This window comes from Dromiciops gliroides, chromosome 2 (genome assembly GCF_019393635.1).
Source record: "Dromiciops gliroides isolate mDroGli1 chromosome 2, mDroGli1.pri, whole genome shotgun sequence".
Classification (NCBI taxonomy): Eukaryota; Metazoa; Chordata; class Mammalia; order Microbiotheria; family Microbiotheriidae; genus Dromiciops; species Dromiciops gliroides.
Window position 1 is genome coordinate 551,489,547 of NC_057862.1, and position 13,726 is coordinate 551,503,272.

The 13,726-nt window shown below is 38.5% G+C and overlaps 1 protein-coding gene across 1 annotated transcript in view; it reads left to right on the plus strand.

Annotated features, from left to right (window-relative positions):
- The window catches only part of ABHD12 (abhydrolase domain containing 12, lysophospholipase), a 155,084-nt gene that overhangs the window by 69,513 nt on the left and 71,845 nt on the right, over positions 1 to 13,726 (plus strand). The window contains 1 exon segment of the mRNA XM_043984474.1: positions 5,751 to 5,875. Coding sequence (XP_043840409.1) covers positions 5,751 to 5,875 — 125 coding nt within the window.

The window sequence follows — 13,726 nt, forward strand, 5'->3', positions numbered from 1 at the left end:
TCCTGTCAATCAGTGCTACCAACCAATTAGCTTGGAACTGTGTGTATGAGGACGGCCCAGCTTCCGGTGTCAGAAGAGGATTCTGGGAGAAGCCCCTGAGGAGGGGTCTTTTCATTTGCAGGACCTCAGCTTGGCAGCAGAGGCAGCAGGGACAGGAAAAATAGGGATACTTTATCCATGTATTTCTCTTTACTAACCCCACATATATTTTAATAAATACTTAATGCCCAAAGATTGGTGCTATACATTTTCTAATTTAAGGTGAGCACTCATTAGATTTTAGACATCATAGCTAGAATTTTAGGCCCACACAGTTTGTTTTTTAAGTATTTTATTATTTTCCAGTTACATATAAGGATAGTTTTCAACATTTGTTTTCAAAGGACTTTTAGTTCCAATTTTTTTTCTCCCACCCTCCCTTCTCTCCCTCCTCCCCAAGATGGAAAGCAGTCTGATATAGGTTATGTATGTACAATCACATCAAACATATTTCTACATTAGTTATCTTGTGAAAGAAGAGTCAGAGCACAAGGGAACAACCTCAAAAGAAGGAAAAAAAAAAGTCCAAAAGTAGAAACAGTATGGTTCAATCTGCATTCATAATTCATAGTTCTTCTGGATGTTGAGAACATTTTCTATTATGAGTTCTTTGAAACTGTTTTGCATCGTTGCACTACTGAGAAGAGCCAAGTCTATCACCATTGTTCATCATACAATGTTGCTGTTACTGTGTACAATGTTCTTCTAGTTCTGCTCCTCTGTCAGCATCAGTTCATGTAAGTCCTTCCAGGTTTCTCTGAATGCCTCTGTTCATCATTTCTTACAACACAATAGTATTCCATTACATTCATATACCGCAACTTGTTATAGCCATTCCCCTATTGATGGGCATTTCCTCGATTTCCAATGCTTTGCCACCACAAAGACAGCTGCTATAAATATTTTTGTACATGTGGATCCTTTTCCCTTTTCTATGGTCTCTTTGGGATACAGATCTAGCAGTGGTATCACTGGGTCAGAGGGTATGAACCTTTTGGGCATAGTTCCAAATGGGTAAGTTTAGTTTAGGGAAGACTTGATTGGGATGGGCCATGATAGCTTTCTTCAAACATTCAAAGATCCTGCCCTATGGAAAAGGGATTAGACCTTTCTTCATATATTTGCTACAAAACTCTAGGGTTTGGGTACCCATGATTTCACAGTCCATTTATACTGTGGAGATCTCATTTCAGTTAATCAGTGGAATGGGTCTTGTTTAAATGCCACTTTGAGCTGAAAGTTCCCTACTCATAGCTATCAAAGTGTTGGATTCCCTCTGATTTATGACTATACAAGTAAACACTGTATGTATGTATGTATCAGATGTTGGGCCTCTGGCAAAATTATCTACACCTTCAAACTCATAAGGAGAACACACTGTTTGCTTTCTGTCTCAGCCTGGCATAGGTCAGGGCTTCCTCATCTAAAAGGGTCAGATCTCTAGCTCTGCCTACTCTTTTGGTCTCTGGTAAAACTGGCATTAGTTCACTGTACATTGGTATCCATTTGCTAGACACTATCCCTGTCCATCTATTTACGAGGTGTGGAAATTTGTTTTGATTTGGGGACCCTACCTTTAGGCTGAGATTAGAAAGCCTTAGGCCCTCAGGGTCTCTTCTGTGTGGGAGGTGCTGGTGCCCCTCCCCCTCACTTCTGCTGAGCCAAAAAAGCCCCATGGGCTGTACAAGATGCCAGGTCAGACAGCTGGGGGGAAAAAGCCCCCAGCTCCCTACGACCTGAGCAGAGCTATCCAAAAGATCCCGGATAGCCTGTGCTGAGGCATGTGAGGCTGGAGCGCACCCCCCCCCCCCAACCAGCTGCAGCCCTGGCTGGAGGATTAGCTTGGTCTGTGGGGGCGCAGGAAGCCCTGAGATTGGAGTGGAGAGAAGAAAAGGTATATAGAGACCTGGGAGTTAGACAGCAAGGGATTTGGATGGACGAGAGAGGCTGAGAAGAGGTTCGGAGAAGGAGACGGGACGAGCTGAACAGTAACGCAGGACTAGGAGCAAGGAGGAAAGGCCATTGGATAAGATTAAGAAAGGTGGACAAGATTAGAGGGCGGACAAGGACGGACTAGATAGAGAGACAAGATTGAAGGGGGTTCAGATGGACAAGAGGAGGTCAAGAGACTGCTGAGGAGACGGCAAAGGTTGGAGAAGACAGACAGGGGGCTACAAGGACGCAGGAGAAGATGAGAAGGACTAGGATCAGGGAAAAGAGATGCCGAAGGGCAGACTGACGGAGCAGACAGAAGGTGGGAGTAAGGAGAGGAAAGTTAGAAGCAGGGGGATTTACAAAGTGAAAGGGGCTTGGAGTTAGAATAAAGGACCTGAGTGCCCTAAGGCAAGCGGGGGCTAAGGCCCTTATTGTATTAAAAAAGTTCGAGGCACAGCAGGTGGGAAAGAGACAGTGGAAAGAGACACACAATGCAGTCAGGTTGTATGTTTTATTTCCCTGTATTCTTAATTTTAAATAGTATCTCATAAATAAACTCTGCTTTGATTATTTGGTTAAGAGGCTTCTTAATATTTTGCTTATCAATTTGAGAGTGGAGCAGTGTGGTGGAACTTCATAAACGGCCCACATTAAATTAATAGCAGTCAGATAGTCAGTCAACAGTCCCCAGATTAATCATCCAGTCAAATTAACCCCCAAAGTAGCCCTAGTCAGTCAAAATATTTCTACATTTGAATGGTGACCCAGATGGGACTCACGGCCCAATTATAATTTCTCTAAACTTATCATTTTTCATATAATCCTAATTTTTCATAAATCCAATTACATATAATTTTTCCAGGTTATATATAGTTATTAATAATTCTTTTTTTTTTTTTTTACAGAGGGGACAGTTCTCTGTCCATTGTCCATTTTATATTATTCTGGGTCAGTCCTTAAGAATGAGCTCCCTGGGGCAGCTAGGTGGCGCAGTGGATAGAGCACCGGCCCTGGAGTCAGGAGTACCTGAGTTCAAATCCAGCCTCAGACACTTAACACTTACTAGCTGTGTGACCCTGGGCAAATCACTTAACCCCAATTGCCCCACTTTAAAAAAAAAAAAATAAGCTCCCTATTGTCTTTTGGTTGATTCATGTGACTCATCTAATCTCCTGAGCAGTAAGCATCATGTATATTCCTTCCTTTAACACATAGCATGTAGAATGACAGCTCTTAAGTCACTTGATATAAAAAACACTAGTAGAGTAATAGTAAACATATATTATGTGTACACAAGTATATACATGCACACATGCGCACACATGCACATACATGCATAGCAAGCAAGAGATTACCTAGAGAGAAGGATTAACAGTGTAGCACAGTGGATGTGAAGCCACAGAAGAGTTAATTCTGGCAAACTTTTTTTTAAAGTCTGAAAAGAGGAGCTAAAACCAAAGGGACAATAGTGTGAACCCCTTTAAGCCCATTCTTTTTATTCTCTTAAAGATGATCACCATCTAACCCTCTCCCCAGTTGCCACTTCTCATTGTGCCTTTTTGTCTACTCCCAAAGGTTCTATTATTCTTCCTTTCTAACAGAAACTCTTGAAGGAGGGGGGTATCCTCTTCCTTTCACCTTCATCCAATCACCTGCTGCTGCTTCTGGGCTTCACCTCAACTTTTCCACATTTTAACCTGGGCTTTAAAAATATGCTAATGATGCCATAGGCCCCAGAGCACCCCCATTAACCCATGGACTCCATATTTCCACTTCAAATTAGAGGATCCCTGGGTCCCAATCCATCCTCCTCCTTTTTCTTCTTGTTTTTCTTCTCCCTTCTTCAGTCAGCCATGGAGTCACAAGCCCTTTAAATATCAAGCAGAGGATGAGTTTGAGATAGGACAAACTCTTCCATTTATTTTACTGTCCAGACAGAGTCACAAAGACTGTTAAGAGGGGTGGCATATCATGAAAAAGTTACATGAAGATTATTATTTGGGAAGTTCCATTTCTCCAAAGAATATTGAAGTCACCTTCATTGTTGTGGGATGATCCATCCCATCTGCTGCCTAGGATCCTGTGTACCCTCTTCCAGGTTCTTCAGCATCTTTGTATATTCTTGTAGCTTTGGTTTCAGTTCTAGCTCTTTTCTTTCTTGGCTGAACAGCTAGCCATCCCATTGGGTACCCACCTCCCCACCAGACTCTCTACATGGCTTAGTGTGGACACTGGAGGCCCAGTAGAATTGGTTTTCCCTTTCTACCTCTGCTAGCTGCCTTGGCAGATGACTTGACCTAGGTGTCATTTTTCTTTAAGGCTAATGGTGTGTTTAGGTAGCTCAAAGATTCCACCACCAGGATGTTGCGACTACATAGCTCTAGAGTGCCTTAGACTTCAAGGTGGACATCACAATGGTGAATCCTGATGAAAAGAAGGGAGAGAACATTCCAGGTGGAGATAATAGGCAGAGAGGTGAGAATTAGTAAGCCTCCAAAGATTTTACAGCCTTATCAGTGAGACTAAAGCCAACAGAACAAAGGAAGGAAGAAATAAGTAACATTTATAAATGGACCCGAAGTTTCATGTGCAGAAAATCACAGGTTTTGGGACAGGGCAGTGAAATGGCGAAAAATTAGCCTGTTCCCAATCTTTTCAAGATTTGGGCCCCATTTTAAATCTTAAAAAAAAAAATTCATTCCTTCTATATGATGGTAGTTTTGTGTTTCTCAGCAGATACCAATAGGATAATCACAAAATGGTACTATGAATTCAAGTCAACTTTTAGGTGAATTTGTATGTTAGTCCATAGTAGCATATACATATGTTTGAAAAACAATAATACATATGCGTAGGGGACTTTCAGTCTGCAAAAGGTATGCTTGATTATTTATGGATTTGAATATGTATTCTTGGATGCTTGCTAGTATCATGGTTTTGCTATAGATGAAAGGAAGGCATCTGTAGGGACCTCAGAAGGGTTGGTGAATGAAGTTCATTTTAGCAGTGGCATATGGAGCCACTATATAGATAACTGGGTCTGGTTTGCTATGACCAGCACTTAGCCTCATGCCTGGCACTTAGTAGGTGCTTAATAAATGTTTATTGATTGTGTGCAAGAGGGTGTAATTCTTTAACAAGGAATTCCTAAGAACCCCAACCCCTAACCCAAACCTGTACCCCATTTTCCCTCATAACACAGATAAGATGTGGCCTGGTCTACTTAAGTTTAGTCTCTGTCTGTAATGGGAAAACTTGAGTTGGTACTTGTAGAATTTTTTGCTTCCCCTCACCCACATTGTAAGCAATCCAGAGGGTTTTTAAACAAGTCTTGCTATTACTTGGGCTATTTTTTTCACATGCTAATGAGGAGCTGCTCACAAATGCTAATGAAGAGATTCTTTGGCTTTCTACTTTGCCAAATAAGCCAGACAAGTAATTTAAAGAGTTTAAAAGCATTACAGTTCGCTGAAGTTGAAACTAACTGCTAAATTAATACCATTTTACTCAGTAGCACTTGATAAGAGGTCACTGTAGTTCCTGGGTTATCAGTCAGTGTGAATCATTGGCTGCTATTGTAAAATTTCAGCGGAAAAATTGGTAAAAATAAGCCTATGGAAAGTAGTCTAAAAAAGTCTTTACTGGCATGATTCATTTTGGGGGAAAGACATGCTTGGATTTGTTGTGATGTTGGGGATGGTTATCATTACCAGCTACTGCAGCTATTAAGTGGCACTTGTTTCAGTCTGATCATTTTAATTATTTTTCTCTTCCAGAAGAAAGGGATTGTGGTTTCGCTTGAGGAAGATACTTCTTTGGTCATTGGCCTTGTACATTGCCATTCCATTCCTTGTGAAACTCTGCCCTGGGATACAGGCTAAGCTGATTTTCTTAAATTTTGGTAAGTGATAACTTTCTTTCTCTTTCTTTCTTTCTTTTTCTTTTCCTTCCCTCCTTCCTTCCTTCCCTCGGGGGTTAAGTGACTTGCCCAGGATCACATAGCTAGTAAGTGTCAAGTGTCTGGGGCCAAATTTGAACTCGGGTCTTCCTGAATCCGGGACCCATGCTTTATCCACTGCGCTACCTAGCTGCCCCTAAGTGATAACTTTCAAACCTGTTTATTAGGATGCTTTTAGTTTTAATTATAATTGGCATTTATATAGTATCGAAAAGTTGCAAAGGACTCATTTATTTTGAGCCTCACAAAAATCCTGAGGTAAGCAAACACAGTTGTTCTCATTTTACCCATAAGGAAACTGAGGCTCACATCAAGTAGATAAGACCATGGTCCCCCACTACTGGTGTCTGAGTCCAGGCCTTCCAAACTTCAAGGCCAGCACTGTATTCAACATGCCAAGCTTCCCCTTTTGTCTTGTTAAATAGCTTTTTTTGGATGGAGGATGGGAAGGAAAGTGCTCATTTAAAAAAAATAATAAATCATTGGATTTTGCTTTTGCCTTTCATTTTCAACATTCATATCCATAAATGATTAAGCCGATAGCAATTTGTATTTAGATAGCATTTTACTATGCATTTAGCTGAAAATATTTATATAAATGTATACATTTAAAATATGGTTTAAATTGGTTATACTTTCCCCATGAAAGTTTTAACTTAAAGAACTCTTGTTGTTATTTAGTCATTTGACCCCGTTTGGGGCTTTCTTGGCAAAGATGCTGGGGTGGTTTGCCATTTCTTTCTCCAGCTCATTTTACAGATGAGGAAACTGAGGCAAACAGGGTTAAGTAACTTGTCCAGTGTCACATAGCTTGTAAGTGTTGGAGGCCAGATTTCTACTCAAGTGGTCCTGACTCTAGGTCTGTAATTCTATCCACTGTGCCACCTAGCTGCCCAAGAAACCAGTTAATTTAATTTTGAAAACAGTGAGATAATTTCTTTGACATGAAAAATTAAATATTTATCTTTTGTTTCTTTAAGCCTGTAAAATCTTTGAATTTTTAGAGATAAATGTTTGCCTTTTAATTTTCTTCAGCTTATTAATTCAGTTTTAGGATATTGTTTATATGAAAATTAAAATTCAAGAGTTTGAAAAGCATTATAGATAAATGGCTTCTAGGCAGTGTGAACAGTGTTATAAATAGCAATATCTAATGAAAGGACAGATGTGACCAGGGCTAAGGTATTGTGAGATGGTACCAACTATGGGGAAAGCATTATAAAAAAGGGACTACAGCAACAACAGTTAGAGAAATTCCATTTAAAGTAACTGTGGCCAATACAAAATACTTGGGAGTCTACCTCCCAAGACAAACACAGCAACTATATGACTAGAGCCACAAAACACTTTTCGTAGAAATAAAGTCACATCTAAACAATTGGAAAAATATTAATTGCTCATGAGTAGGCAGAGCCAATATAATAAAAATGACAAGCTTACCTAAGTTAATTTATTTATTTAGTGCTATATCAATCAAACTATCAAAAATATTTTATAAAGCTAGAAAAAATAACAAAATTCATCTGGAAAAATAAAAGTTCAAGGATATAATGGGAAATAATGAAAAAATATGAAAGGTGGTATAGAAGTACCAGATCTCAAACTGTATTGTAAAGCAGTAATAATCAAAAGAATCTAGTACTGGCTAAGAAATAGAGAGGTAGATCAATGGAATAGAATAGATAGAAATTACATTATAGTAATCTGGTATATGATAAACCCAAAGATCCAAGCTTTTGGAACAAAAACTCATTATTTGACAAAAACTGATGGGAAAACTGGAAAACAGTATGGCAGAAACTAGATATAGACCAACATCTCACACTGTATACTAAAATAAGGTCAAAATGGGTATATGAGGGCAGCTAGGCGGCGCAGTGGATAGAGCACCGGCCCTGGAGTCAGGAGTACCTGAGTTCAAATCCGACCTCAGAGACTTGATACTTACTAGCTGTATGACCCTGGGCAAGTCACTTAACCCCAATTGCCTCACTTAAAAAAAAATTATACCATAAGAAAACTAAGGGAGTATGGAATTGTTTATCTGTCAGATTTATGGGCAGAGGTAGAATTTAGGACCACAGAAGATATAGAGAATAAAATTAAATGTGAAATATATCATTTTAGTAAGATTAAAGCTTTTGCACAAACAAAACTAATGTAACCAAGATTACAAGGGGAGTAGAAAGCTGGGAAAGAATTTTTGAAACAAATATCTCTGATAAAGGCCTCATTTCTCAATTATATAGAGAACTGAGCCAAATTTATAAAAATACAAGTCATTCCCCAATTGATAAATGTTGAAAGGATATGAACAGGCAGTTTTCAGACAAAGAAATCAAAACTATCTATAATTATACGAAAAAATGCTCTAGATAATTATTGATTAGAGAAATGAAAATTAAAACAACCTCACATCTATCAGAATGGCAAATATAACAAAAACAGAATATTGGATGTTGGAGAGGATGTGGGAAAGCTGGGATACTAATCCACTGTTGGTGGAGTTGTGAAAAGATCCAACCTTTCTGGAGAACAATTTGGAACTATGCCCAAAGGGCTATAGAACTGTGCATACCCTTTTATCCAGCAATACCACTACTAGGCTTATATCCTAAAGACATCCCCCCAAAGAGAAAAAGACCTATTTGTACAAAAATATTTATAGCAGCTTTTTTTTTTCTTTTGGCTAGGCAATTGGGGTTAAATAACTTGCCCAGGGTCACACAGCTAGTAATTGTTAAGTGTCTGAGGCCGGATATGAACTCAGGTACTCCTGAATCCAGGGCCAGTGCTCTATCCACTGCACCACCTAGCTGCCCATATAGCAGCTCTTTTTGTGGTGGAATTGGAAATCAAAGGAAAGGATTGCCCATCAATTGGGGAATACCTAAACAAACTGTGGTATGTGATGGTGATTATTGTGCTATAAGAAATGACAGGCAGGATAACTTCAGAAAGGCCTGGAAAGAGACATATATGAAATGATGTATTGTGAAGTTAGTAGAACCAAGAGAACATTGTACACAGCGACAGCAAAATTATTTGATGAAGAACTGTGAATGACTTGACTGTTCACAACAATATCCAAGATAATCCCAAAGGACTATTGATGAAACATACTATCCACCTCCAAAGAAAGAACTGGTATGGATGGAACAGACAGAAGCATGCTATTTTTCCCTTTCTTTCATCATTTTTTTCTTTTAATCAAGTTTTCTTATACAAAATTACAAATATTTTATATAATTGTACATGTATGACCCATATTAGATTGTTTGCTGCCTCGAGGAGGGGGTAGGAAAGGGAGGGAAATAGGGATAAAAATTGGAACCCAAAATTATAAATAAAAATGTAAAGAAAACCAAATAACAATTTCCCTATGTTAAAAAATAGGTAAATTAACTTGTTGATAACTACTCATAATTAGAAACTTTGTATTTTATCTAAATTAAGTATATGTATATGCATGCATATGCATATGTGTATGTATATACATGTGCATACACACACATACATTTTTGAAATATTGTATAACTCTGATTTATATGGCCAAGTCCTGGTTAGTGCAAATAATGAAACCCCTAAAGTAGTTATGTGCTGCATATTTCCATTGAACCAGACCCAAAATATACATTTCATATAATTATAATTTTGAAGAGCATGAATTAAACCCACAATCTAGATGTGCAAAGTAATGGGAAAACAGTGTTATATTTAATACAATACAATATATATATACATATACAATGTAGAGAACACTAATTTAGAGCAATTAAAATCTGTATGTTTAATTACAAATCATATAATTAGTTATATATTTTATTATCAAAGAACTAAATTATGTAATGTTCAATTATACAATAAATAATATTAAACAGGGGACTAATAGAAATGCAGATACAACTTGAAAAAAAGGTTAGCTTCTTTGATTACCTTCTTTCTAGGTTTTCATTATGGTACTGTGCATGAATGAGCATTAACATTCTGGGGTTGTTTTTTTTTTTTTTGACACTTAGAAATATGGAGACTTAAGACACTGAGAAGGTGATAAAAGAGATGAAATAGTCTCTAGTGATTATAATCGAAGAGGTAGAGTGGGTAGGTAGTTTTATAAGCGTGGAGACATAACTTCTGATCCCCAGTGTGAGGAATTAAAAACTGAGGGTGGGGAGAGGGTGAGTCAGGCTGAGACAAATGCCTGGTGGGTTGATTTATTTGCCTCACCTGAGATAATCTGAGAGTTCAAGGATCAACAGTTCTTTAGAATATACAAAGTTGGGGTACTTTGAACCTTTAGAAATGTAAAATTTCTAGATATTTTGAAGCCCAGAGGAGAAAGTGCTTTCTGTTTAATAGGTCAAGGACTTATCATACTTAGTATAATTAAATTTAAGATACAATTCAGATAATTTCATATTTCAATTGAATTAATTTTCATATGCTCTTAATTTTGTCACAAATGAAATTATAAACTGCTGAACTTTAAGCATGCTGGTATATCTTAGTTTTCATCAGTGTCTGAGACTTAGGCAAGCATTTGAAGAGAAGAAGCCATTAAAATATGATAGTAGGGCAGCTAGGTGGCACAGTGGATAGAGCACCGGCCCTGGAGTCAGGAGGACCTGAGTTCAAATCCGGCCTCAGACGCTTAACACCGACTAGCTGTGTGACCCTGGGCAAGTCACTTAACCCCAATTGTCTCACCAAAAAAACCCAAAAACATGATAGTAAAACGAAGTTCATGTTTTAAAGAAGGCATGGTAACACAGTTAAGGAACACTGTATAAATTCCACGATGTCTTCTCTTTCAAAGTTAACTTGACAGTAATTGATCTTTGGAACATCTTAAGTGAAGTGGTCAGATTTGAAGTGAGATGACTTGGGTTCAAATCTTTCTTTCATTTAATACCTGTGTGACTTTGTGGATAATTCGTGTCACTTCTTTGGGCCTTGGTTTTCTTATTTGTGAAATGAGAGAACTGAACTAAATGACTTTTGAAGTCCCTTGAAGCTCTAAGTGTAGGGACTAGTGACCTTACCAGTAAGGTTAGGTAGCTGTTTTAGCCACAGCAGAATTAAACTGACAACTTATGTGGATTATTAACATGTAATTCATTAAAAACAATTTAATATTCTAAATTCAGTTCAAATTTAAACTATTATTTTTTTTTAATTTTTAAATTTTTTGGGGGGTGGGGCAATGAGGGTTAAGTGACTTGCCCAGGGTCACACAGCTAATAAGTTTCAAGTGTCTAAGGCTGGATTTGAACTCAGGTCCTCCTGAATCCAGGGCCAGTGCTTTATCCACTGCACCACCTAGCTGCCCCTATTATCTTTAATAAAGAAGTCTAACTCAAACTGTTGGCCTTAGGAGAGCCAGGGCAATATGTTTGGCATTTCTCATCTCTTTTGGAATAAACAGGTATTACCATCAAAGGGTCGCTCTCTAATCTGTCTTTTGGAGCCTGTTCAGTGGGATAGAGACTTCATTGCAGACCTCTAGATCAAAAGATAGCAGAAAGCTCTTTCTTCACTCTACATAGTTGCAAAGTTGATTTTCAAGTGCAAGGCTGACCCCTACTCAAGCTGTAGTAGCTCCCTATTACTTTTTTTTTTTTGGGTGAGGCAGTTGGGGTTAAGTGACTTGCCCAGGGTCACACAGCTAGTAAGTGTCAAGTGTCTGAGGCTGGATTTGAATTCAGGTCCTCCTGACTCCAGGGCCAGTGCTCTATCCAGTGCGCCACCTAGCTGCGCACCCCCTATTACTTTTAGGATCAAATATAAACTCCTCTTTGGTATCCAAAACCCTGTATAACCTTGCCCCCCAACCTTTCTTTCCAACCTTACTTTTCATTACCCCCTTGAAAGCACATAATGGTCCAGACATACTGGGCTTCTTACTATTCCTCATGCATAGCTCAGGGTATAACTCCACCCCACCTATGGGAAGCTTTTTCTGAGTTACTTTTTGAGTTACTTTTTTTTTTTTTTTTTTTTTTTTAGTGAGGCAATTGGGGTTAAGTGACTTGCCTAGTAAGTGTTAAGTGTCTGAGGCCGGATTTGAACTCAGGTACTCCTGACTCCAGGGCCGGTGCTCTATCCACTGCGCCATCTAGCTGCCCTTGAGTTACTTTTGAGTTACAAATTCTATCCTTCCTACCCTCTGATCCACTCAGTTTCTTGGCCTTTGCCCCCAAAGTCTAGTGTATCTCTTTGCCTCCTTAAGGTAGACTGGACACTTCTCGAGGGCAAGGGCTACCTCACTTTTATTGTATTCCTGTTGCTTAGAATATGGTAAAGACTTAAATAAATACTTGGTGATTGATTGATTGAGGTGGAGAAAGTGCTGAATTCTCTTTTCTTCTCCTATAGAAATGGGTGATGTCGGGGCAGCTAGATGGCGCAGTGGATAGAGCACCGGCCCTGGAGTCAGGAGTACCTGAGTTCAAATCCGGCCTCAGACACTTGACACTTACTAGCTGTGTGACCCTGGGCAAGTCACTTAACCCCAACTGCCTCATTTAAAAAAAAAAAAAAAGAAATGGGTGATGTCCTTAGAGGCAGAAACTAGTATTCTTGCTTTTCCTCTGATTTGCCCTGAGAGGATGAAAATTATAGATGGATAGTATATAAGTGGTTTTACATAAATTTTTTCCAATTCTGTGTTTTTAAAAATTATTTTTATAACAAGGGCTAAGGAGCAATAATTTACTGGGTACTTCGTCTTATTTTATTTATTTATTTTCTAATCATCACGTTTGGGTTTTTTGTTTGTTTTTTTGTAGGGAAGTGAAGGTTAAGTGACTTACCCAGGGTCACACAGCTAGTAAGTGTCAAGTGTCTGAGGTCGGATTTGAATTCAGGTCCTCCTGAATCCAGGGCCGGTGCTTTATCCACTGCTCTACATAGCTGCCCCCTATTCATTATTTTAAAAACAACAACAACAACCCCCCCAAAAAACATGGTTTAACAGTTTTCTAGTTTCTCAGGGAAAACTATACAAAGTTTCTTTCTCTCTGAAATTTTGCATTTTTTTTCCTTTCTAGGCCATCAAATTTTATAGGTTCATGGATGTAAGGCTGGAAGAGATCTGAGGAATTATTTAGACTAGTTCCTTCTCTTTGTATAGATGGGAAAGGTAAAGTGATTTATCATTGGTTACTCAGGTAGTAGTAGCAGGAATATTAGGATTAGAATACAGGTCTTGCTCCTCCAAAACCAGTATTCTTTACATTGAAGTACCCCATCTCTGCCAAGAACCCCCCCCACTACACACACACACACACACACACACACACACACACACACACACACACACACACGAAAAGATTACAATAAAATAAACATTTGATCACCTATACCGGATGTTTCAAACATGTGGCCCACAACACTCCCAAGTACAGCCTGAACCAGCTAAAATGTGATTGGGAAATAAGTCAATATGTAGATAATATGAAGTCAATATGGAGCCCATAGCACTATGAATGGATTAGTGATGTCTTTCTGTTGAGTTTGACTACACTGACCTATATGTGGATGTAGGAATAAAAATACATATTCTTGCCTTCAAGAAATTAATAATCTACTAGGAGAAAAGATATGTGACATTCAAAATATAGAACACATGTAACGAAAGAAAATTAAGGTGGTCTTTGTGGGTCAAAGCATTGTGCCAGGTGCTAGAAGTACACAAATCTTTTTGAAGTTAAATGTTTAAAGTTTGGGGAAATTTTCATGGATGATATGAATGTTTGAACTGCCTTTGAAAGATGGGTAGGGTTTCAGCAAGTA